The sequence below is a fragment of the Phaethon aethereus genome (genome assembly GCF_964289735.1).
Source record: "Phaethon aethereus genome assembly, chromosome: 34".
In the NCBI taxonomy this organism is placed as follows: Eukaryota; Metazoa; Chordata; class Aves; order Phaethontiformes; family Phaethontidae; genus Phaethon; species Phaethon aethereus.
Genome location: NC_138610.1, coordinates 217,895 through 242,649, shown reverse-complemented (window position 1 = coordinate 242,649; position 24,755 = coordinate 217,895). Strand labels below are relative to the sequence as shown.

The 24,755-nt window shown below is 63.9% G+C and overlaps 2 protein-coding genes across 2 annotated transcripts; both read left to right on the top strand.

Annotated features, from left to right (window-relative positions):
- Positions 1–224: 224 nt before the first annotated feature.
- On the top strand, positions 225–3,197 carry MON1B (MON1 homolog B, secretory trafficking associated; the record flags this gene model as incomplete). Its single annotated transcript, XM_082012294.1, has 4 exons — positions 225–714; positions 822–1,650; positions 1,763–1,910; positions 3,015–3,197. 4 exons carry the CDS (start codon positions 225–227, stop codon positions 3,195–3,197), a joined length of 1,650 nt encoding a protein of 549 aa, XP_081868420.1.
- A 4,773-nt stretch (positions 3,198–7,970) lies between these two features.
- On the top strand, positions 7,971–24,560 carry LOC309414914 (CXXC-type zinc finger protein 1-like; the record flags this gene model as incomplete). The annotated part of the gene is made up of 19 exons (XM_082012293.1): positions 7,971–8,019; positions 8,681–8,755; positions 9,570–9,624; positions 9,955–10,044; positions 10,137–10,200; positions 10,318–10,384; positions 10,519–10,573; positions 10,994–11,083; positions 11,161–11,211; positions 11,651–11,897; positions 11,961–12,058; positions 12,733–12,833; positions 13,412–13,527; positions 13,654–13,809; positions 16,881–16,907; positions 17,415–17,564; positions 20,840–20,947; positions 21,869–22,053; positions 24,212–24,560. The coding sequence occupies 19 exons, from the start codon at positions 7,971–7,973 to the stop codon at positions 24,558–24,560; spliced, it is 2,133 nt and encodes a 710-aa protein (XP_081868419.1).
- Between the last annotated feature and the right edge of the window lie 195 nt (positions 24,561–24,755).

The window sequence follows — 24,755 nt, the reverse complement described above, 5'->3', positions numbered from 1 at the left end:
CGTGGCCAAAGGCAGAGGTGTGGTCGACTCGATTGAGGCGTGGTCACACGAGCACGGGCGTGGTCACAAGGGACATAGGCGTGGTCATATAGCATGTAGGCGTGGTCGTGTAGCATGTGGGCGTGGCCTCATGGGTTTGTGGGCGTGCCTCGGAGATGCCCCACCCTTTCAGGAGGTGTTTGGGCGTGGTCTGAAGCCCCACGTGACCCCTCCCCCAGGCGGCCATGGCGGCGCCCGGCTCCCCCCCCCGCGCAGGGACCCCCGAGCCCCCAGGCGAGGCCCGGCCCCCCGGGTCCCCGGCGGAGGGGGGGGACCCCCAGCTGCGCGGGTGCCCCCCGCGCCCCACGCCCGGCGCGCACACCCACCCGGCGTCGGCGTCTCCGGAGCGCGGTCGCGGCGAGGAGGAGGACAACGCGACGGCGGCGGCGGCTCCGGAGCGCGGTCGCGGCGGCGAGGAGGACGCGGCGGCGGAGGCGGCGGCGGCGGCGGCGGCGGCCGCCTCGTCCCCGGGTTGCCGGCGCGGCGGCGAGGAGGACGTGACGGCGGCGGGGTGGCGGTGCCGGCGCAAGCACGTCTTCGTGCTGAGCGAGGCGGGGAAGCCCATCTACTCCCGGCATGGCAACGAGGAGGCGCTGGCGGCCACCATGGGCGTGATGATGGCGCTCGTCTCCTTCATCCAGAGCGGCGGCGACGCCATCCGCGCCATCTGCTCCGGTAGGGGAGGGGGCGGCGGCGGCGGCGCGGCGGCGGCGGGGCGGGGGAGGCCCCGAAGGCGGCGTCGCGCCGGCGCCGCGCCCCCAGCCCCTCCGCCTCCCCCGCAGAGGACCGGACGCTGGTGTTCGAGCAGCGCGGGCCGCTGCTGCTGGTGTCGGTGTCGCGCACGCGGCAGTCGGCGGCGCAGCTGCGGCGGGAGCTGGCCTTCGTCCACGAGCAGATCCTCAGCCTCCTCACCCGCGGCGGCATCGCCCGCGTCTTCGCCCGCCGGCGCGGTTACGACCTCCGGCGGCTCCTCGCCGGCGCCGAAGCCGTCCTCGACCGCCTCCTTTCGGGCGCGGCGGCCGACGGGCGGTTGCTGTTGGGCGCCGCGCGGTGCCTGCCCCTGCCCGCGCCCCTCCGCCGGGCGCTCTCGGGGGCCCTCCGCCGCGCCGCCGCCGCCGCCGTCCCCGCGCCGGCTTTGGCCTTGCTGGCGGCCGGCGGGCGGCTGGTGACGGCGGCGCGGCAGCGCGCTTTGGCGGAGGGCGGCCGGTTGTGCGCCAGCGACCTCCACCTCCTCCTCAACCTGCTGGGGAGCGGGGCGGGGGCGGGCGAGCTGTGGACCCCCGTCTGCTTGCCGCGCTTCAACCCCGACGGCTACTTCTACGCCTACGCGGCGGCGCTGGGTGAGGAGGAGGAAGGCGGCGGCGGCGGCGGCGGCGCGGTGACGCTCATCCTGCTGTCGACGGAGCGCGAGGGGTTCTACGCGGCGGCGGGGTGCCGGCGGCGCCTGGAGGAGGCGCTGCGGGCGCAGGGGTGGTTGGGGGAGCTGGGGGCGGCGCTGCGGGGCGGGGCGGGGTACGGCCCCGCCCGCGCCGGCGCCCCCGAGCTCCGCCATTTTCTCTACAAGCCCTTGGAAGGGCCGGAGGAGATGCAGCAGCTGCCGCAGTTTACCAGGTACGGGGCGGGGGGAACGGACGCCCCGAAATTTGGGGCGGGGGGGGGGGGGTGGGGTGGCGGGCGTCACCCGTCGCGCGCCTGATGCCCGCGTGCCCCGCCCCGGGTGCAGCCCCGAGCTGGAGGACCCCTACGCCAGCGAGGAGGAGCAGCACCGGCTCTTCGACCTGTACCACTACCTGCACAGCCGCGTGCACAGCCCCCACCGGCCCCTGCGCCTGCTCTACCACGTGGCCGAGAAGGAGACGCTCTTGGCCTGGGTGAGTTGCGGGGAGAGGGGGGAGCCGTCAGTAGGTTCCAGAGTTAACGGGGTGCCTGTTGGCAGTGCTGTCAGTTGGTTCCAGAGTTAACAGGGGTGCTCGCTGTCTACGTTATCAGTAGGTTGCAGAGTTAACAGAGAGCATTCACTCACGGCTCTGGCAGTAGATTCCAGAGTTAACGGGGGTGCTCGCTGGCGACGCTGTCAGGAGGTTCCAGAGTTAACAGAGAGCATTCACTCACGGCTCTGGCAGTAGGTCCCAGAGTTAACAGGGGTGCCTGTTGGCAGTGCCGTCAGTAGGTTCCAGAGTTAACGGGGCTGCTCTAGTGGCACTGTCAGTAGGTGCCAGAGTTATCAGGGGTGTCTGCTGGTAGCGCTGTCAATAGGTTCTAGAGATAACGGGGGTGCCTGGGGGTGGCGCCATCAGTAGGTCCCAGTGTTAACGGGGGTGCAGGGTTGGGGCGCTGTCAGTAGATCCTAGAATTAGTGGGCATGCTTCCTCACAGTGCCATCAGTAGGTTCCAGAGTTAACTGGGGGTACTCGTTGGCAATATTGTCAGTAGGTTCTGGAGGTAACAGAGTGTTCACTCACGGCTCTGGCAGTAGGTTCCAGAGTTAATGGGCTGCTCTAGTGGCACTGTCAGTAGCTCCCAGAATTAACAGGGGTGCTTGCTGGTGGCGCCATTAATAGGTTCCAGAGTTAACAAGGCTGCCTGCTGGTGGTGCCGTCAGCAGGTCCCAGAGTTAACAGGGGTGCACGCTGGCAGAGCCATCACTTAACAGGGGGTGCCTACTGGCGGTGCAATCAATAGGGCCCAGGGTTAACAGGGGAGGCGCACTGGCAGCGCCATCAGTGGGTCCCAGCGTTAACAGGGGCGCTCGCAGTGTTATCGGTAGGTTTCAGAGTTAACGGGGGCGCTCACCGCCTGCATCGTCGCTTCATTGGCCGCTTGCCGGCGACACCGCCAGGAGGCCCCAGAGTTAACGGGGGAAGCCCAGTGGCGGTGCCATCAGTAGGGGCCAGAGGTAACGAGGGATGCTCACCGGCGGTGCCGTCAGTAGGGGCCAGAGTTAACGGGTCGGCTGGTTCCCTCCCCGGGCACAGGTGACGAGCAAGTTCGAGCTGTACGGCTGCTTCAGCCCGCTGGTGACGAAGGCGGGGGCCATCGGCGTCCTCACCAAGCTGCTGCGCTGGCTGAAGAAGGAGGAGGACTGGCTCTTCATCCGCTACCCGCCGCCATACTGCGCCGCGCCCGCGCGCCCCGAGGGGGCCGAGGCCGAGGGCTGAGCCCCCCCGGCCCGCCTCGGCCCCCGGGGCGCGGAATAAAACGGCGCCGGAGCAAAGAGTCCTCCGTGTCGGGGGGAAGGGGGCGGCGGGCGGCGGGCGGTGACGTCGTGCGGCGGTGATGTCATGAGGGGCGAGGTGATGCGGGGGGAGAAGGGGGCGGAAAGGGGGGTGAGGGGACACAAAATGGCGGGGGGGGGGATGGAAAATGGCGGGTGGAGGGGACACAAAATGGAAGGTGGAGGGGACACAAAATGACGGATGAAAAGGGGACACAAAATGGGTGAAAAGGGACACAAAATGGAAGGTGGAGGGGACACAAAATGACGGATGAAAAGGGGACACAAAATGGGTGAAAAGGGACACAAAATGGCAGGTGGAGGGGACACAAAATGGCGGGAGGAAAAGGGACACAAAATGGGTGAAAAGGGACACAAAATGGCGGGTAGAGGGGACACAAAATGTCGGGTGGAGGGAACACAAAATGGCAGGAGGAAAAGGGACACAAAATGGGTGAAAAGGGACACAAAATGGGTGAAAAGGGACACAAAATGGTGGGTGGAGGGGACACAAAATGGCGGGTAGAGAGGACACAAAATGGTGGGTGGAAAAGGGACACAACATGGGTGAAAAGGGACACAAAATGGCGGGTAGAGAGGACACAAAATGGTGGCTGGAGGGGGCACAAAATGGCGGGTGAAAAGGGGACACAAAATGGCGGGTGGAGGCGACACAAAATGGCGGTGGAAAGGGGACACAAAATGGGTGAAAAGGGACACAAAATGGCGGATGGAGGGGACACAAAATGGCGGGTGGAGGGGACACAAAATGGCGGGAGGAAAAGGGACACAAAATGGGTGAAAAGGGACACAAAATGGCGGGTAGAGAGGACACAAAATGGTGGCTGGAGGGGGCACAAAATGGCGGTGGAAAGGGGACACAAAATGGGTGAAAAGGGACACAAAATGGCGGGTGGAGGGGACACAAAATGGCGGGAGGAAAAGGGACACAAAATGGGTGAAAAGGGACATAACATGGCGGGTAGAGAGGACACAAAATGGGTGAAAAGGGACACAAAATGGCGGTGGAGGGGACACAAAATGGAGGTTAAAAAGGGGACACGAAATGGGTGAAAAGGGACACAAAATGGCGGTGGAAAGGGGACACAAAATGGCGGTGGAAAGGGGACACAAAATGGGTGAAAAGGGACACAAAATGGCGGGTGGAGGGGACACAAAATGGCGGGAGGAAAAGGGACACAAAATGGGTGAAAAGGGACATAACATGGCGGGTAGAGAGGACACAAAATGGGTGAAAAGGGACACAAAATGGCGGTGGAGGGGACACAAAATGGAGGTTAAAAAGGGGACACGAAATGGGTGAAAAGGGACACAAAATGGCGGTGGAAAGGGGACACAAAATGGCGGTGGAAAGGGGACACAAAATGGGTGAAAAGGGACACAAAATGGCGGTGGAAAGGGGACACAAAATGGCGGTGGAAAGGGGACACAAAATGGGTGAAAAGGGACACAAAATGGCGGGTGGAGGGGACACAAAATGGCGGGAGGAAAGGGGACACAAAATGGGTGAAAAGGGACACAAAATGGCGGGTGGAGGGGACACAAAATGGCGGGAGGAAAAGGGACACAAAATGGGTGAAAAGGGACACAAAATGGAGGTTAAAAAGGGGACACGAAATGGGTGAAAAGGGACACAAAATGGCGGTGGAGGGGACACAAAATGGAGGTTAAAAAGGGGACACGAAATGGGTGAAAAGGGACACAAAATGGCGGGTGGAGGGGACACAAAATGGAGGTTAAAAAGGGGACACGAAATGGGTGAAAAGGGACACAAAATGGCGGTGGAGGGGACACAAAATGGAGGTTAAAAAGGGGACACGAAATGGGTGAAAAGGGACACAAAATGGCGGGTGAAAAGGGGACACGAAATGGGTGAAAAGAGACACAAAATTGCAGGTGGAGGGGACACAAAATGGCGGGTGGAAAAGGGACACAAAATGGGTGAAAAGGGACACAAAATGGTGGCTGGAGGGGACACAAAATGGCGGGTGGAAAAGGGACACAAAATGGCGGGTGGAAAAGGGGACACGAAATGGGTGAAAAGAGACACAAAATTGCAGGTGGAGGGGACACAAAATGGCGGGTGGAAAAGGGACACAAAATGGGTGAAAAGGGACACAAAATGGCGGTGGAGGGGACACAAAATGGAGGTTAAAAAGGGGACACAAAATGGGTGAAAAGGGACACAAAATGGCGGGTGAAAAGGGGACATGAAATGGGTGAAAAGGGACACAAAATGGCGGTGGAGGGGACACAAAATGGTGGGAGGAAAAGGGACACAAAATGGCGGGTGGAGGGGATACAAAATGGCGGGAGGAAAAGGGACACAAAATGGGTGAAAAGGGACATAACATGGCGGGTAGAGAGGACACAAAATGGGTGAAAAGGGACACAAAATGGCGGTGGAGGGGACACAAAATGGAGGTTAAAAAGGGGACACAAAATGGGTGAAAAGGGACACAAAATGGAGGTTAAAAAGGGGACACGAAATGGGTGAAAAGGGACACAAAATGGCGGGAGGAGGGGACGGAAAAGATGTGGCAAAGGAGAGAGAAACGAGGGGGAAGAGGGGATGGAAAATGGAGGGCGAAAAGGGGACAAAACGGAGGGAGAAGGGGCAGAAAATGGGGGGAGAGAAAATGGGGGGTGAAAAGACAAAATGGCGGGGAGATGTGACAGTAACGAGGGAGAAGAGGTGGGAGAAAATGGAGGGAAAAGGGGCCAGAAAAGAGGGAAGGAGACAAAATGGAGGGGGAAGAGGTGACAGAGAAGCGGGAAGAGGGGACAGAAAATGGAGGGGAAAAGGGAGAGAAAAGGGAGGGCGAAAAGGGGACAGAAAATGAGGGAAAATGTGACAGAAAATGGAGGGAAAATATGACAGAAAAGGGAGAGAAAAGGGGAGAGAAAACGGAGAGCAAAAAGGGGACAGAAGAGGAGGGAAAACGTGACAGAAAATGGGGGAACAGGGGAGAGAAAAGACATGGAAGTGGGGACAGAAAATGGAGGGTGGAAAAGGGGGGGAGAGGGGGGAGAAAACGGAGGGGAAAGGGGCCGGAAAAGAGGGGGAAGGAGACAAAATGGAGGGGGAAGAGGTGACAGAGAAGGCGGGAAGAGGGGAGAGAAAATGGAGGGAAAACGTGACAGAAAATGGGGGAGGAGGGGACAGAAAATGGGGGGAAAATACGACAGAAAAGGGACGGAAGGGGGGACAGAAAATGGAGGGGAAATATGAGGGGAAGAAGGGGCAGAAAGGGGCAAGAAAGTAGGAAAGGGCTGGAAGAGGGGACAGAAAATGGCGGGGAGAGGGGAGAGAACATGGAGGGTGAACCGGAGAAATGGAGGGGAGAGGGGAGAGGGAATGGGGATGAAAAGACAAAATGGCGGGGAGATGTGACAGTAACGAGGGAGAAGAGGTGGGAGAAAATGGGGGAGAAGAGGTGGGAGAAAATGGAGGGAAAAGGGGCCAGAAAAGAGGGAAGGAGACAAAATGGAGGGGGAAGAGGTGACAGAGAAGGCGGGAAGAGGGGAGAGAAAATGGAGGGAAAATGCGACAGGAAAGGGAGAGAAAATGGAGGGCAAAAAGGGACAGAAAATGGGGGAAGAGGGGCCAGAAAAACAGGGAAGAGGGAACACAAAATGGAGGGAAAACATGAGAGGAGAGGGGGGAAGGGGGTGGAAAAGAGCAGGGAGAGGGGAGACAAAATGGTGGGAAGAAGTGACAGAAAAGAGGGGACAGGAGAGAAAATGGAGGGAAGGAGGGAGAGAAAATGGAGGGAAGGAGGGAGAGAAAATGGAGGGAAACGGGGCGGCAAAGGTGGGGGAGAGGGTGGGGAAGGGGAGAGAAAATGGAGGGGAAAGAGGTGACAAAGTGGAGGGAAAAGGGGACAAAATGGAGGGAAGAAGGGACAAAATGGAGGGTGAAAAGGGGACAAAATGGAGGGAAGAGGGGACGGAAGGGAGGGGGACGAGGTGAAGGGAAATGGAGGGAAGAGGGGAGAGGAAATGAGGGAAAACGTGGCAGAAAAGGGAGGAAAGGGCTGGCGGGAAGGGCTGTTGGGAAATGGTGGGAAATGGCGGGAAATAGCGGGAAGCGCTGGCGGGAAATGGCAGGAAATGGCAAGAAATGGCAGGACGGGCCGATGGGAAATGGCAGGAAATAGCGGGAAGGGCTGGCGGGAAATGGCAGGAAACAGCAGAAAGCTTTGGCGGGAAATGGTGGGAAACGGCAAAAAGCTTTGGTGGGAAATGGTGGGGAGGGCTGGTGGGAAATGGCGGGAAATGGTGGGAAGGGCTGGCAGGAAATGGCAGGAAATGGCAGGAAGGGCTGGTGGGAAAGGTGGGAAATGGCGGGAAACGGCGGGAAGGGCTGGTGGGAAATGGCGGGAAATGGTGGGAAGGGCTGGCAGGAGATGGCGGGAAATGGCAGGAAATGGCAGGAAGGGCTGGCAGGAAATGGCAGGAAATGGCAGGAAGGGCTGGTGGGAAAGGTGGGAAATGGCGGGAAACGGCGGGAAGGGCTGGCAGGAAATGGCGGGAAAGGCTGGTGGGAAATGGCGGAAAATGGCAGGAAGGGCTGGCAGGAAATGGTGGGAAATGGCAGGAAATGGTGGGAAATGGCAGGAAATGGCGCGAAATGGCAGGAAGGGCTGGCGGGAAATGGTGGGAAATGGCGGGAAACGGCGGGAAATGGCGGGAAATGGCGGGAAACGGCGGGAAGGGCTGGCAGGAAATGGCGGGAAAGGCTGGTGGGAAATGGCGGAAAATGGCAGGAAGGGCTGGCAGGAAATGGTGGGAAATGGCAGGAAATGGCGGGAAATGGCAGGAAGGGCTGGCGGGAAATGGTGGGAAATGGCGGGAAACGGCGGGAAATGGCGGGAAATGGCGGGAAACGGCGGGAAGGGCTGGCAGGAAATGGCGGGAAGGGCTGGCGGGAAATGGTGGGAAATGGCGGGAAGGGCTGGCGGGAAATGACAAGAAATGGCGGGAAATGGCGGGAAGGGCTGGCGGGAAATGGCAGGAAATGGCGGGAAGCACTGGCGGGAAACGGCGGGGCAGCACGAGGCCGCCGGCCGCCACCGCCCGCCGCGCCCCCCCAGGCTGCGGCGACGGACGCCGCCGCGCGCGCCGAGGCGCTCGGGCGGCCGCGTCCCCTCGGGGGCGGGGCGCGCCCCGCGGCGCCGCCGGCGCTCAGCGGCCCCGCGGCCCCCTCCCCGGCCGCCCCGCCGCGGCCCCCCGCCGCCGCGCCGCCGCCGGAAGCGCTGCCGGGACGGATCCGCCGCCTGAACCGAGGTGAGCCCCGTCCCCGCGGCGCCCGTCCCCCCGCGGCGTCCGTCCGTCCGTCCCCGCGGCGTCCGTCCGTCTCCGCGTCCCCCCGTCCGTCCCCACGGCGTCCGTCCGTCCCCGCAGTGCGTCAGGAGGTGACGCGGGAGCTGGCGGAGGCGCGGGGACGCGGCGAGGGGCTGCGCCGGCAGCTGGAGCAGCGTGAGGAGCCCCGGGCGGGGGGTGACCCCGGGTGTGGGTGGCCCCGGGTGTGGGGGGTGACACCACGCTGTGGGTGGCCCCAGGTGTGGGGGGTGACCCCGGGTGTGGGTGGCCCCGGGTGTGGGGGGCGACCCTGGGTGTGTGGGGTGACCCCGGGTGTGGGGGGTGACCCTGGGTGTGGGGGGCGACCCTGGGTGTGTGGGGTGACCCTGGGTGTGTGGGGTGACCCTGGGTGTGGGGGGTGACCCTGGGTGTGGGTGGCCCCGGGTGTGGGGGGCGACCCTGGGTGTGTGGGGTGACCCCGGGTGTGGGGGGTGACCCTGGGTGTGGGGGGCGACCCTGGGTGTGTGGGGTGACCCTGGGTGTGGGGGGTGACCCTGGGTGTGGGGGGTGACGCCAGAGTGTGGGTGACCCCACGTGTGGGGGGGTGACCCTGGGTGTGGGTGACTCCGGGTGTGGGTGACCCCAGGTGTGGGTGACCCCTGGGTGAGGGGTGACACCCAGCTGTGGAGTGACCACCAGGGCAGGGTGTGGGTGTGGGGGGTGACCCCGGGTGTGGGTGACCCCGGGCGTGGGTGACCCCGGCGCGGGGTGACCGCGGGCGCCGACCCCTGACCCCGCAGTGGAGGCGCGCCGGGCGGCGCTGGAGGGCCTGTGGCGGCGGCAGCAGGGTGAGGCGGCGCCGGCGGCGCCTTCCCAGCATGCACCGGGGGCGGAGCCGCTCTCCCAGCGGCCCCCGGGACGCCTCCTGGGGGGAGGGGGGGGTGGGAGGGTGGGGACCCCCGCCGGACGCCCGGGTCCCCTCCCCCGGCAGGGGCGCTGCGGGTGGCGCGGCTGCGCAGGGAGGAGGTGGAGGCCGAAGGTCAAAGGTGAGCGGGAGGCCTGCGACCCCCCTCCCCTCCCCCCGCTGACCCCTGACCCCTCCTCCCCCTGGGTGACCTCTGACCCCGCACCCCTCCCGGTGACCCCTGGCGCCCTCTGACCCCTCCAAAGACCCTCTGGTGACCCCTGCTGACCCCTGACCCCAAATGACCTCTGACCCCCACCCCCAGTGAGTCTTGACCCCCTCCAATCCCCCCGGTGACCCCTGACCCTTGACCCCTGCTGACCTCTGCCCCCGTGACCCCCGCCCCTCAGCCCTCCCCCATTGACCTCCCCCCTGACCCTTGACCCCCCCCTTGACCTTTGACCTCCCGCAGACGCCGGGAGCTGTGCCTGGGCCGCCAGCGGGACCTGGAGGGGGCGGGGGAGCAGCGGGGACGCCTGCGTCACCTGCGCCGCGGCCACCGGTGGGTCGCGGCGGGGCGGGGGCGCGGGGGGGGGGGGGGAGTCACGTGACGCGGGACTCACACCCCGCCCCCCCCGCCCCGCCCCGCCGCAGGCAGGAGTTCTGGCAGCAGCTCGACGACATCATGGAGGAGCACAAGCACCTGCGGGCGGCGCACGTGAGCCCCCTCGGGACCCCCCGACCCCCCAAATCTGCCCCCTCGAACCCCCAAGCCGCCCCCCTGCGCCCCCAAACCCGCCCCCCCCCCCGCACGCCCCCGGCTCCTCTCCCGCAGGCCCCGGCCCAGTTGGAGGCTGAACTGGTGCGACTGGAGGAGGCGCGGGAGAAGCTGCTGAGTCAGGGTGAGCCCCCGGCCCCTGGGGGTGCCCCCCTGCGCCCCCAAATCTGCCCCCTGCGCCCCTGGGGGTGCCCCCCGTGCCCCCAACCCCCCCCCCCCGGGGCCCCTGGGGGGGCTGACAGGCCCCGCCCCCCGCAGAGCGCCGCCTGCTGGAGGCAGAGGAGCAGCTGGGCCCCGAGGCCTACGTGGCCATGTGAGTGCCTAGGTGCCTGGCTCCGCCCCTACGGTGCCAGGCCCCGCCCCTGAGCAGCTGGGCCCACCCCTGAACATCTGGGGCCCCGCCCCTGGATGCCTGGCTCCACCCCCAAACACATGTGTCCCCGCCCCCAGATGCCTGGCCCCACCCCTGAGCATCTGGGTCCACCCCTGAACATCTGGGTCCCCGCCCCTGCATGCCTGGCTCCACCCCCAAATGCCTGGCCCCGCCCCTGAGCATCTGGGTCCACCTTCGAACATCTGGGGCCCCGCCCCTGCATGCCTGGCTCCACCCCCAAATGCCTGGCCCCGCCCCTGAGCATCTGGGTCCACCTTCGAACATCTGGGGCCCCGCCCCTGCATGCCTGGCTCCACCCCTGGCTGCCTGGCTCCACCCCCAAACACTTGGTTCCCGCAGGCGATTGGTGCAGCAGGACGAGGAAGGGGCGCGGCAGCGGCTGGGGGCGGAGCTTGGACGTAGGCAGGCCTGCCTGAGCCGCAGGGACAGGTGGGTGTCCCACCCTCCCCGGCCGCCATGGTCCCCGGTGGCCCCGCCCACTCTCTCCCTTTCCCCGCCCACCTCAGGCTGGCAGAGGAGCTGGAGCGGCTGCAGCGCCCCCTGGAGGCTCCGCCCGAGTGAGGGGACACGGGACAGCGGCGGGATGGGGGGGACCTGCGTGTCACCTGCGTGTCACCTGCGTGTCACCTGTGTCCCCCCCACGTCCCCACAGCCCCCCATGTCTCCCCATATCCCCCCATATCCCCCCATGTCCCCCTCATGTCCCCCCATATCCCCCTCATGCCCCCCCCACGTCCCCACAGCCCCCCATGTCCCCCTCATGTCCCCCCATGTCCCCCCCACGTCCCCACAGCCCCCCATGTCCCCCTCATGTCCCCCCATGCCCCCCCCACGTCCCAACAACCCCCCCATCTCCCCCCCATCTCCCCCCAATAAACGGCCCCGGCTGCCACCACCTCTCACGTGTCTCCTTGGGGGTCCCGGCGGGCGCCGCTGACATTTTCCCTCCTCAACATGGCCGCCCCCACCGGCCGCCGCCATCTTGACCTCCCCCAGCCGCGGGCGCCGCCATTTTGCGCCGCTCCGCGCAGGCGCCGCCGCCGCCGCCATTTTAGGGGCGGGCGCGTCCGCCGGCGGCCATGTTGTCTGCGGGCGCGGACACGCCCCTCTCCCCCCTCGCTTTACCCGGAAGCGGAAGTACGTCTCGCCCCCTACTTCCGGTTGTGGCGGGGGCCTGTCCGGGATCGTCGGGGGCAGCGGTCGCGATGGTGAGCGGGGGGCCCGTGTCCGTGACGGGGGGTGGGTGTGTGTGTCCCGGGAGTCTGTGTCTCGCGTGGGAGGGACCTGACGCCCACACCCCACTCAGGACAGCGAGTTCTCGGACGCGGAGGCGGGCCCGGGGGGGGAGGAGAACGCTCCCGTCTACTGCGTGTGCCGCAAACCCGACATCAACTGCTTCATGATGTGAGCGCGGGGGGTCCCGGCCGCCCTTTTGGGGCGGGGGGGGGGCCGGGGGCTCTTTTGGAGGGTGTGGGGGGTCCTGTGGGCACTCACGGGAGGTGCGAGGGGGTCCCGGGGGCCCTTTTGGAGGGTGTGGGGGGTCCCGTGGGCACTGACGGGAGGTGCGGGGGGGTCCCCGCGGCCCTTTTGGGGCGGGGGGGGGCCGGGGGCCCTTCTGAAGGGTGTGGGGGGTCCCGGGGGCCCTTTTGGAGAGTGTGGGGAGTCCCGTGGGCACTGACAGGAGGTGCAGGGGGGTCCCCGCGGCCCTTTTGGGGCGGGGGGGGGCCGGGGGCCCTTCTGGAGGGTGTGGGGGGTCCTGGGGACCCTTTTGGAGGATGTGGGGGGTCCCGTGGGCATTCACGGGGGATGTGGGGGGTCCCAGTGGCCCTTTTGGGGCGGGGAGGGTCCCGTGGGCACTCACGGGGGGTGTGGGGGGGTCCCGGGGTCCCTTTTGGAGGGAAGGGGTCCCGGGGGCTGTCACAAAGAGCGGAGGTGTCCTGGTGTCCCTTTGGCGGGTGGGGGGTGTCCCGGGGGCCCTCGCAGAGAGTGGGGGTATCCCGGAGTCCCTTTTTGGGGGTGTATATGTGGTGGTGGGGGGTCCCGGGGGCCCCCCGCTGAGACCCCGCCCCTGTCCGCAGCGGCTGCGACAACTGCAACGAGTGGTTCCACGGCGACTGCATCAGCATCACGGAGAAGATGGCCAAGGCCATCCGGGAGTGGTACTGCCTGCAGTGCCGCGGTGAGCGCGCGCCGCGCCGCGGGGCTCCGCCGCGCCCTTTTCCGAGGGTCCCCGGCGCCCTTTTCGGGGGGGCTCCCGGGGCCCTTTTAGGGGAGCTCCCAGACCTTTGGGTCCCTTTTCAGGGACTCCCTAGAACTTTGGGTCCCTTTTTGGGGGCTCCCCTGACCCCCCGGGGTCCCTTTTTGGGGGCTCCCCTGACCCCCCGGGGTCCCTTTTCGGGGGCTCCCTGACCCCCGAGGTCCCTTTTCGGGGGCTCCCTGATCCCCTGGTTCCTTTTTCGGGGGGTTCCCTGATCCCCTGGTTCCCTTTTCGGGAGCTCATTGACCCCCTGGTTCCCTTTCGGGGGGTCCCCACACCCCCGGGTCCCTTTTCAGGGGCTCCCCAGACCCCGGGTCCCTTTTCAGGGGCTCCCTCACCCCCCGGATCCCTTTTCAGGAGCCCCCTGACCCCCCAGGTCCCTTTTTGGGGCTTCCTGACACCCAAGTCCTTTTTATGGGGGCTCCCCAGACCCCCGGGTCCCTTTTTGGGGTTCCCCACACCCCGGATCCCCCTGACCCCTTCCCTTCACCCCCCCCCAGAGAAGGATCCCACCCTGGAGATCCGTTACCGGCACAAGAAATGGCGGGAGAAGGAGCGCGAACACGAGAGCGTCAAAGCGCAGGAGCTGGCGCTGGAGCAGGGCCGCGCCGCCAAGGTGGGACCCCGGGCGGCCGGGGAGGTGCCGGGAGGGTCCCCCCCGGGGTGGGGGGGGGTGTCTACGGGTGCCCCCCCCTCCCCGGGTGCCTCCCCCCGGAATCCCGAACGCCCTTTTCCCGCGCAGATCAAGCGGTCGGCGCGCATGTGCGGGGAGTGCGAGGCGTGCCGGCGCCCCGAGGACTGCGGCCAGTGCGACTTCTGCCGCGACATGAAGAAGTTCGGGGGCCCCAACAAGATCCGCCAGAAGTGCCGGCTGCGGCAGTGCCAGCTGCGCGCCCGCGTGAGTCGCGGGGCCTTGGCGTGCACTTAGCGTGGCCTTAGCGGGGTCTTGGTGTGTGCTTGGCGTGGCCTGAGTGTCTGCTTGGTGCGGCCGTAGTGTGGCCTTAGCGGGACCTAAACGTGTAGTTGGCCTGGTCATAGCGTGGCCTTAGTGTGTGCTTGGTGTGGTCTTAGTGTGTGTTTGGTGTGGCCCTAACCATGGTCGTAGCGTGGCCTCAGTGGGGTTTTAGCATGTGCTTGGCGTGGCCTGAGTGTCTGCTTGGCGTGGCCTGAGTGTGTGCTCGGTGTGGCTGTAGTGTGGCCTTAGCAGGACCTAAACGTGTAGTTGGCTTGGTCATAGCGTGGCCTTAGCGTGGCCTTAGTGTGTGCTTGGTGTGGTCTTAGTGTGTGTTTGGCATGGCCTTACCATGGCCGTGGTGTGTGCTTGGTGTGGTCGTAGCGTGGCCTTAGCAGGGTCTTAGTATGTGCTAGGTGTGGCCTGAGTGTGTGCTTGGTGTGGTCTTAGTGTGTGTTCGGTGTGGCCTTAACCATGGTCATAGCGTGGCCTTAGCGGGGTCTTAGCATGTGCTTGGCATGGCCTGAGTGCTTGGTGTGGCTGTAGTGTGGCCTTAGCGGGACCTAAACGTGTATTTGGCCTAGTCATAGCATGTCCTTAGTGTGGTCTTAGTGTGTGCTTGGTGTGGTCGTAGTGTGGCCTTAGCGGGGTCTTAGCATGTGCTTGGCGTGGCCTAAGTGTGTGCTTGGTGTGGCCATAGTGTGGCCTTAGCAGGACCTAAATGTGGAGTTGGCCTGGTCGTAGCATGGCCTTAGCGTGGTCTTAGCGTGTGTTTGGTGTGGTCTTAGTGTGTGTTTGGTGTGGCTTTACCATGGCCGTGGTGTGTGCGTGGTGTGGTCATAGTGTGTGTTTGGTGTGGCTTTAACCATGGTCGTAGCGTGGCCTTAGCGGGGTCTTAGCATGTGCTTGGCGTGGCCTGAGTGTGTGCTCAGTGTGGCTGTACTGTGGCCTTAGCGGGACCTAAACGTGGAGTTGACTTGGTCATAGCATGGCCTTAGCGTGGCCTTAGTGCATGCTTGGTGTGGTCTTAGTGTGTGCTTGGCATGGCCTTACCATGGCCGTGGTGTGTGCTTGGTGTGGTCGTAGTGTGGCCTTCGCGTGGCCTGAGTGTGTGCTTGGCGTGGCCTGAGTGTGTGCTTGGCGTGGCCGTAGTGTGGCCTTAGCGGGACCTAAACGTGTAGTTGGCCTGGTCATAGCATGGCCTTAGTGTGTGCTTGGTGTGGCCTTAGTGTGTGCTTGGTGTGGCCTTACCATGGCCGTGGTGTGTGCTTGGTGGGGCCGTAGTGTGCCCTTGGCGGGTCCTTAGCATGTGCTTGGTGTGGCCTAAGCGGGTGCTTGGCGTGGTCTTAGCATGGCCTAAGCGGGTGCTTGGCCTGGCCTTAGCATGGTCTTGGCATGGCCTTAGCGTGGCGTTAGCAGGGACTAAGTGTGTGCTTGGTGTGGCCTTAGCAAGGGACTAAGCGTGTGCTTGGTGTGGTCTTAGCGGGGCCTAAGCAGGTGCTTGGGCTTGCCTTATGTGGCCTAAGTGTGTGCTTGGCGTGGCCTTAGCGGGGCCTAAGTGTGTGCTTGGCGTGGCCTTAGTGCGGGCCAAGCCCGTGCTTGGTGTGGTCTCGGTGTGGCTTTAGTGTGGCCCACATATGTGCTTGACGTGTTCCACATCCCTGACATGTTCCCAATGGGTCCCTGATGTGTCCCCGTGTCCCTGACGTGTCTCCTGTGTCACCCTGTGTCCCTGACATGTCCCTGGCATGTTCCCATGTCCATGCCATGTCCCCAGTGTGTCCCGTGTCCCTGACGTGTTTCATATCCCTGACATGTCCCCAACGTGTTCTGTGTCCTTGACATGTTCCTGATGTGTCCTTGACGTGTCTCATGTCCCTGACATGTCCTTGACATGTCTCTGTGTCACCCCGTGTCCCTGACATGTCCCATATCCCTGATGTGTCCCCGTGTCACCCCATGTCCCTGATGTGTCCCCATATCCACCCCATGTCCCCAACATGTCCCGTGTCCCTGTGTCCCCCCATGTCTCGTGTCCCCGACGTGTCTCTGATGTGTCCCCTGGTCACCCCATGTCCCTGACGTGTCCCTCTGTGTCCCTGACATGTTCCACATCCCCGACGTGACCCTGTGTCACCCCATGTCCCTGGCGTGTCCCCTGGTCACCCCGTGTCCTTGGTGTGTCCCTGGTGTGTCCCCTGGTCACCCCGTGTCCCTGGTGTGTCCCTCTGTGTCCCTGATGTGTCCCACATCCCCGGTGTCACCCCGTATCACCCAGTGTCCCTGACGTGTCCCCGTGTCACGTCATGTCACGCCATGTCCCTAACATGTCCCACATCCCTGATGTGTCCCAGACGTGTCCTACGTCCCTGACATGTCCCCATGTCACCTCGTGTCCCTGACGTGTCCCACATCCCCGACGTGTCCCCGTGTCACCCGATGTCACCCCGTGTCCCTGATGTGTCCCCATGTCACCCCATGTCACCCTGTGTCCCTGACGTGTCCCACATCCCCGACGTGTCCCCGTGTCACCCTGTGTCACCCCGTGTCCCTGATGTGTCCCCATGTCACCCCATGTCACCCCGTGTCCCTGACGTGTCCCACATCCCCGACGTGTCCCTGTGTCACCCTGTGTCACCCCGTGTCCCTGATGTGTCCCTATGTCACCCCATGTCCCTGACGTGTCCCACATCCCCGACATGTCTCCATGTCACCTCATGTCACCCGTGTCACCCCGTGTCCCTGACATGTCCCTGTGTCACCCCATGTCACCCCGTGTCCCTGACGTGTCCCACATCCCCAACATGTCCCTGTGTCACCCCATGTCACCCTATGTCCCTGACATGTCCGCATGTCCCCGACGTGTCCCCGACGTGTCCCCGACGTGTCCCCGTGTCACGGGTGTCACCCCGTGTCCCTGACGTGTCCCCGTGTCACGGGTGTCACCCCGTGTCCCTGACGTGTCCCCGTGTCACGGGTGTCACCCCGTGTCCCTGACGTGTCCTTCCCCTCCCCAGGAGTCCTACAAGTACTTCCCCACCTCGGTGAGTCTCCCGGGCACCCCTGGGTGGGGGCGTGGGTGGGGGGTCCCGGGCGCCCCAGGGTGGGGGCAGGGGGGTCCCAGGGCCGCAGTGGGGGGGGAGGGGGGTCTCTCACCTTCCCCGGGTCCCCTTGGGGGTGGGGGTCACGGGGGGGGGGGTGTCTGGGCCCCCCAGGGGGTGCGTGGGGGGGTCTGGGACCCCCAGGGGGTCGTGGGGCGGGGGAGGGGGGGCCAGGCCCCCCGGGGGGTGCGTGGGGGGGTCTGGGACCCCCAGGGGGTCGTGGGGGGGGGGGAGGGGGGGCCAGGCCCCCCGGGGGGTGCGTGGGGGGGTCTGGGACCCCCAGGGGGTCGCGGGGGGGGTGGGAGGGGGGTCCGGGACCCTCAGGGGTCGGGGGGGAGGGGTGCGTAGGGTCCTTCCAAGGGGAACCCGGAGCGGTGGGGGGGGTGGGGGGTGTTCCCGGGGGGGTGAGGGGGACGCCGGGCGCCCGGGCGGGTGCTGACCCCCCCCCAGCTGGCGCGGGGGCGCGAGGGGGAGCTGGAGCTGCTGAAGGCGCAGCTGGGGGCGGGGGGGCCCCCCGAGAGCCTCTCGGACGAGGAGCTGCCGCTCGACCCCCGGCTCTACCAGGAGCTCTGCGCCGGCGCCTTCGACGAGCACGGCGCGGTGAGTCGCCCGCGCCGCCGCGCCCCGGCACCCAAACGGTGGGAATTGTGCCCCGCGGAGCCCGGATTCTCGCGGGATGGCCCCAAATTCTGCTCTAGGGACCCCAAATCCCTGCAGAATGGCCCCAAAATGCCCCAAATTCTGGGCTGGGGGCACCAAATCCCACCGGAATGGCTCAAAAATGCCCCAAATTCTGGGCTGGGGGCACAGAATTCCCCCATAATGGCTCCAAATTCTGGGCTGGGGGCACCAAATCCCCCCGGAGTGGCCCCAAAATGCCCCAAATTCTGGGCTGGGGGCACCAAATCCCACCGGAATGGCTCAAAAATGCCCCAAATTCTGGGCTGGGGGCACCAAATCCCTCCAGAATGGCCTCAAAATGCCCCAAATTCTGGGCTGGGGGCACCAAATCCCCCCGGAGTGGCCCCAAAATGCCCCAAATTCTGGGCTGGGGGCACCAAATCCCACCGGAATGGCTCAAAAATGCCCCAAATTCTGGGCTGGGGGCACCAAATCCCTCCGGAGTGGCCCCGAATTCTGGGCTGGGGGCACCAAATCCCTCCGGAGTGGCCCCAAAATGCTTCAAATTCCACCCCCAGCTCCCGAATTCCCGCTAAACGGCACCGAAACAATGGGAATTGTGCCCCGCGGAGCCCAAATGCTGGCGGGATGGCCCCAAATTCTGCTCTAGGGATCCCGAATCCCTGCAGAATGGCCCCAAAATGCCCCAAATTCTGGGCTGGGGGCACCAAATCCCTCCGGAATGGCTCAAAAATGCCAGAAATTCTGGGCTGGGGGCACCAAATCCCTCCGGAATGGCCTCAAAATGCCCCAAATTCTGGGCTGGGGGCACCAAATCCCCCCGGAGTGGCCCCAAAATGCCCCAAATTCTGGGCTGGGGGCACCAAATCCCACCGGAATGGCTCAAAAATGCCTGAAATTCTGGGCTGGGGGCACCAAATCCCCCCGGAGTGGCCCCGAATTCTGGGCTGGGGGCACCAAATCCCTCCGGAGTGGCCCCAAAATGCTTCAAATTCCACCCCCAGCTCCCGAATTCCCGCAAAATGGCACCAAAATGATCCAACTTCTGCCCCACGGACTCCACATTCTCCCAGAATATCCCCAAAACACCCCAAATTCTGGGCTGGGGGCACCAAATCCCCCCGGCTCGGCCCTAAAATCCTTCAAATTCCACCTAGAGGCTCCAAATTCCCCCAAATTCGCCCAGAAACGATCCAAATTCTGCCCCGCGGACCCCGAATCCTCCCAGAATATCCCCAAAATGTCCCAAATTCTCTCTTGGTGACCCCAAATCCTCCGGAATTGCCCTAAAACCCCCCAAATTTGGCCTTGCGGGACCCCAAATTGTCCTAAAATGCCCTAAAACTGTTTTTGGGGACCCTAAATTCCCCCAAATATTCCCAAAATCCATCGCGGGGGTTTCAAATTTCCCCAAATTTCTCCAAAAATGCCTCAAATTCTTTCTGGAGGGCCCCAAATTGCCCTAAAACGCCCCAAATTTTGCCTCGGGGACCCCAAATTGCCCCCGGACCCGCCCGTCACCCCATGTCACGGCTCGGTCACGCGTGTCGCGGCGTGTTCCCCCGTGCCGCGGCGTGTCCTCCCGTGACCTGGTTGCACGTGTCACGGCGGCCCCTGTATCGCGACATGAGGCGCCTCGGGGCCCCCGCGTCGCAACACGCTTCCTCCCGCGCGTCTTGGTGCGTTGACACGTGTTTTTAGCGTGTCGGGGGACTTGACGCGTGTTTTTAGTGTGTCGAGGCGCTTTTTTTAGGTGTCGGCGCGTGTCGAAGCGTGTTTTTAGCGTGTTGGGCAGCATTTTTAGCATGTCAAGGCAGGTTTTAAGCACACTGAGGCATGTTTTAAGCACATTTAAGCATGTCAAAGCGTGTTGAGGTATGTTTTAGGCGTGTTTAGGCATGCCAAACCATGTTATAAGTGTGTTTAGGCATGTGCAGCTGTCTTAAGTGTGTTTGGGCGCACCAAGATGTGTTTTAAGCGTGTTTAGGCACTGTGAGGAGTGTTTAGGCACACAGAAGCATGTTTTAAGCATGTTTAGGCATGCTGAGGTGTGTTTTAAGCGTGTCTGGGCACCATGAGGTGTATTTAGGCACATGGAAGCATGTTTCAAGCATGTTTAAGCATGCTGAGGCGTGTTTAGGCATGCAGAAGCATGTTTTAAGCATGTTTAGGCACGCTGAGCTGTGTTTTAAGTGAGTCTAGGCACACGGAAGCATGTTTTAAGCATGTTTAGGTACAATGAGGCATGTTTACCCACGTGGAAGCATGTTTTAAGCGTGATTAGGCACACTGAGGTGTGTTTAGGCACATGGAAGCATGTGTTAAGCGTGTTTGGGCACCATGAGATTGTGTTTAGGCATGCTGAGGCATGTCTTAAGCATGTTTAGGCACATGGAAACATGTTTTAAGTGTGTTTAGGCACCATGAGGCGTGCTTAGGCACGCTGAGGTATGCTTTAAGCGTGTTTAGACGCGCTGAGGCGTGCTTAGGCGTGCTTTAAGCGTGCTTAGGCGCGCTGAGGAGCACTTTAAGCACGCTGAGGCGTGCTTTAAGCGTGCTTAGGCGTGCTGAGGCGCGCTTTAAGCGTGCTTAGGCGTGCTGAGGCGTGCTGAGGCGCGCTTTAAGCATGCTTAGGCGTGCTGAGGCGTGCCTTAAGCGTGCTTAGGCATGCTTTAAGCGTGCTTAGGCGCGCTGAGGCGTGCTTTAAGCGTGCTTAGGCACGCTGAGGCGCGCTTTAAGCGTGCTGAGGCGCGCTTTAAGCGTGCTTAGGCGTGCTGAGGCGTGCTGAGGCGCGCTTTAAGCGTGCTTAGGCGTGCTGAGGCGTGCCTTAAGCGTGCTTAGGCATGCTTTAAGCGTGTTTAGGTGCGCTGAGGCGCGCTTTAAGCGTGCTTAGGCGTGCTGAGGCGTGCCTTAAGTGTGCTTAGGCGTGCTGAGGCGTGCCTTAAGCGTGCTTAGGCATGCTTTAAGTGTGTTTAGGTGCGCTGAGGTGCGCTTTAAGCGTGCTTAGGCGTGCTGGGGCGTGCTTTAAGCGTGCTTAGGCGTGCTTTAAGCGTGTTCCTGTGTGTTGCGACGCGCGTTAAGCACGCCGGGACGCGTTTCGAGCGCGCCGAGGTGCCTTCGCAGCCCGCGTTGGGGCGCGTTTTGCCGCGTCGGGGTACGTTCTCCCGTCTCTGGGCGCGTCGAGGCGTGTTCTCGCGGCGCTGAGGCGTGTTCTTGGCGTGTCCCCGGCGCAGCCGTGGCTCAGCGACCCCGAGGACGCCCCGTTCCTCGACCCCGTCCTGCGCAAACGCGCCGTCAAGGTCAAGCACGTCAAGCGGCGGGAGAAGAAGTCGGACAAAAAGGTGGGGCCTGGTTCTGGTGGGCACTGGGAGCTACTGGGAGTCACTGGGAGGGCTACTGGTGGGGTTGTGGTGGTTACTGGGATCCCTGGGGATTACTGGGAGGGCTGGTGGTGGGGTTCTGTTGGGTACTGGGAGCTACTGTGAGGCCCTGGGAGTTACTGGGAGTCACTGGGAGGGCTGGTGGTGGGGTTCTGTTGGGTACTGGGAGCTACTGGGAGGCCCTGGGGGTTACTGGGAGTCACTGGGAGGGCTCCCGGGAGCTGCTGGTGGGGTTCTGGTGGGCGCTGGGAGCTACTGGGGGGCCCTGGGAGTTACTGGGAGTCACTGGGAGGGCTGGTGGTGGGGTTCTGTTGGGTACTGGGAGCTACTGGGAGTCACTGGGAGGGCTACTGGTGGGGTTGTGGTGGTTACTGGGATCCCTGGGAGTTACTGGGAGGCCCTGGGGGTTACTGGGAGTCACTGGGAGGGCTGGTGGTGGGGTTCTGTTGGGTACTGGGAGCTACTGGGAGGCCCTGGGAGTTACTGGGAGTCACTGGGAGGGCTGGTGGTGGGGTTCTGGTGGGTGCTGGGAGCTACTGGGAGGCCCTGGGGGTTACTGGGAGTCACTAGGAGGGCTCCCGGGAGCTGCTGGTGGGGTTCTGGTGTGAACTGGGAGCTCCTGGGAGTCACTGGGAGGGCTCGCGGGACCTCTGGGTGAGCTTACGGTGATCCCCGAGAGGCTTACTGGTGTGAACTGGGACTTACTGGTGTGAACCGGGGCTTACCGGGAGGCGCCGGGCGTTACCGCCGGGGGCTACTGGGAGCCACTGGGACGACCCGTGTCGCTCCCCGGGCCCCTTGCCGCCGCCCGCCGGCCCTTACCGATGCGTACCGGTGCTTACTGGTGCGTACTGGTGCGTACTGGTGCGTCCTGGCGGGCAGAAGGAGGAGCGGTACAAGCGGCACCGGCAGAAGCCGCGGCACCGGGAGCGCAGCCGGCACCCGGAGCGCCCCGACGCCCGCGACCCCGCCGGGCTGGGCCAGTGCCTGGGCCCCGGCTGCACCCGCCCCGCGCGGCCGCCCTCCAAGTACTGCGGCGAGGCCTGCGGCGTCAAGCTGGCCGCCAAGTGAGTACGGACCAGTATAGACCAGTATAGACCAGTACGGACCAGTATAGAGCGGGATAGACCGCCGTAGAGCAGCGCGGAGCGGGAGGGAGCCCTGCGGTGTCCCCGTCATCCCGGTGCTGCGGGGAGGGCGGCGACGTCACGCTGCTGCCCAGCGAGCCTGGACCAGTATAGAGCAGCATAAACCAGTATAGACCAGTATTAACCAGTATAGACCAGTATAAACCAGTATAGCCCAGAATACATAAACATAGAGTAGCACAGAGTGGGAGGGAGCCCTGCGGTGTCCCCGTCATCCCGGTGCTGCGGGGAGGGCGGCGACGTCACGCTGCTGCCCAGCGAGCCTGGACCAGTATAGACCAGTATAAACCAGTATTAACCAGTATAGACCAGTATAAACCAGTACAGACCAGTATAGATCAACATAGAGCAGCGCGGAGCGGGAGGGAGCCCTGCGGTGTCCCCGTCATCCCGGTGCTGTGGGGAGGGCGGCGACGTCACGCTGCTGCCCAGCGAGCCTGGACCAGTATGAAACCAGTTTGGGCCAGTATGAACCAGTCGGGACCAGTAGGAACCAGTCTAGACCAGTATAAACCAGTATAGAGTAGCGTGGAGTGTAATGGACCAGTGCCATGCCCCGGTCATCCAGCTGCTACGGGGAAGCCTGTGGCATCGAGATGGCTGCCAAGTGAGTAGAAACCAGTAAAAACCAGTCCAAACCAGTATGGCTCTGTAGAAACCAGTACACACCAGTATAGACCAGTATAGAGTAGCATACAGCGCGGTAAACCAGTAGAAGTCCCGGGTTATCCGTGTACTGGATGGTGAGTGGGTGTCGGGTGAATTTAGGCCAGTATACACCAGTATAAACCAATATAAACCAGTATAAACCAGTATAGAGTGGTATAGATTGATATAAACCAGTATAGACCAGTATAGACTGATATAGACCAGTATAGACCAGAGCAGTATAGTTCGATATAAACCCCTGTAGGCCAGACCAGTATACACCAATATAAACCAGTATAGACTGGTATAGACCGCTATAGGTTGATATAAACCAGTATAGACCAGTATAGGCCCGCCCGTGTAGACCAGAGGCCCAGCAGATCCCGGAGTGGATCCCCCAGTGGATCCCGGGGCGCCCCCGTGGCCCCGCCCCGCAGCCCAACTGGGCCAATCGGATCGTGGCCCCGTGGCCCCTCCCCACAGCCCCCGCAGCCGGATCTACGAGATCCCTCCGCAGCGGATCCCGCAGCGGATCCTGGGGATCCCGGGCTCACGGAGCAGCGGGGACCCTCCGGGGCGCCCCCCACCCCGCCTCCCCCTGATCCCACAACCGGATCTACGCGATCCCTCCGCACCAGATCCCACAGTGGATCCCGCAGCGGATCCCGGGGATCCCAGGCTCATGGAGCAGCGGGGACCCCCCGGGGCGCTCCCGCTCACCCCACCTCACCCCCCCCCCCCGCCCTCAGCCAGATCTACGAGATCCCTCCACAGTGGATCCCACAGTGGATTCCGCACCGGATCCCAGGGATCCCAGGCTCACAGGGCAGCAGGGACCCCCCAGGGTGCCCCCGCTCACCCTGGCTCCCCCTGATCCCACAACCGGATCAACCAGATCCCTCCGCAGTGGATCCCACACTGGATCCAGGGGATCCCGGGCTCATGGAGCAGCGGAGACCCCCCCGGGGTGCCCCCCCCCCCCACACCCCACCTCCCCCTCCCGCAGCCGGATCTACGAGATCCCTCCGCAGCGGATCCCCCACCGGATCCCACACCGGATCCCGGGGATCCCGGGCTCGCGGAGCAGCGGGGACCCCCCGGGGCGCCCCCGCTCACCCCACCTCACCCCATCTCCCCCTGATCCCCCAACCGGATCTACGAGATCCCTCCGCAGCGGATCCCACACCGGATCCCACACCGGATCCCGGGGATCCCGGGCTCGCGGAGCAGCGGGGACCCCCCGGGGCTCCCCCCCTCATCCCCCCTCACCCCACCTCCCCCTGATCCCCCAACCGGATCTATGAGATCTCTCCGCAGTGGATCCCACACCGGATCCCGGGGATCCCGGGCTCGTGGAGCAGCGGGGACCCCCCGGGGCGCCCCCCCCCTCACACCCTCCCCCTCTCCCCCCCCCCCCCCTCCCCCGCAGCCGGATCTACGAGATCCTGCCGCAGCGGATCCAGCAGTGGCAGCAGAGCCCCTGCGTGGCGGAGGAACACGGGAAGCGGCTGCTGGAGCGGATCCGGCGGGAGCAGCACCAGGCGCGGCTGCGGCTGCAGGAGATGGAGCGGCGCTTCCACGAGCTGGAGGGGCTGATCGCCCGCGCCAAGGGGCACCCGCCCCGCGAGGACGAGGAGGTGGCGCCCGCCCCCCGGGACCCACGGCCGCCCCACGGGACCCACGGCCGCCCCACGGGATCCACGGGATCCACACCTGCCCCACGGGACCCTAAATCTGCCCCCCCCCCCCGGCCCCTGAATCCCCTCTTGGACTCCTAAATCTGCCCCCCACGGCCGCCCCCCCAGGACCCACGGGTGCCCCACGGGATCCACGCCCGCCCTGCGGGACCCACGGGTGCCCCACGGGACCCACGCCTGCCCCGCGGGATCCACGGCCACCCCACGGGATCCACGGCCGCCCCATGGGATCCACGCCCGCCCCACGAGACCCACGGCCACCCCATAGGACCCACA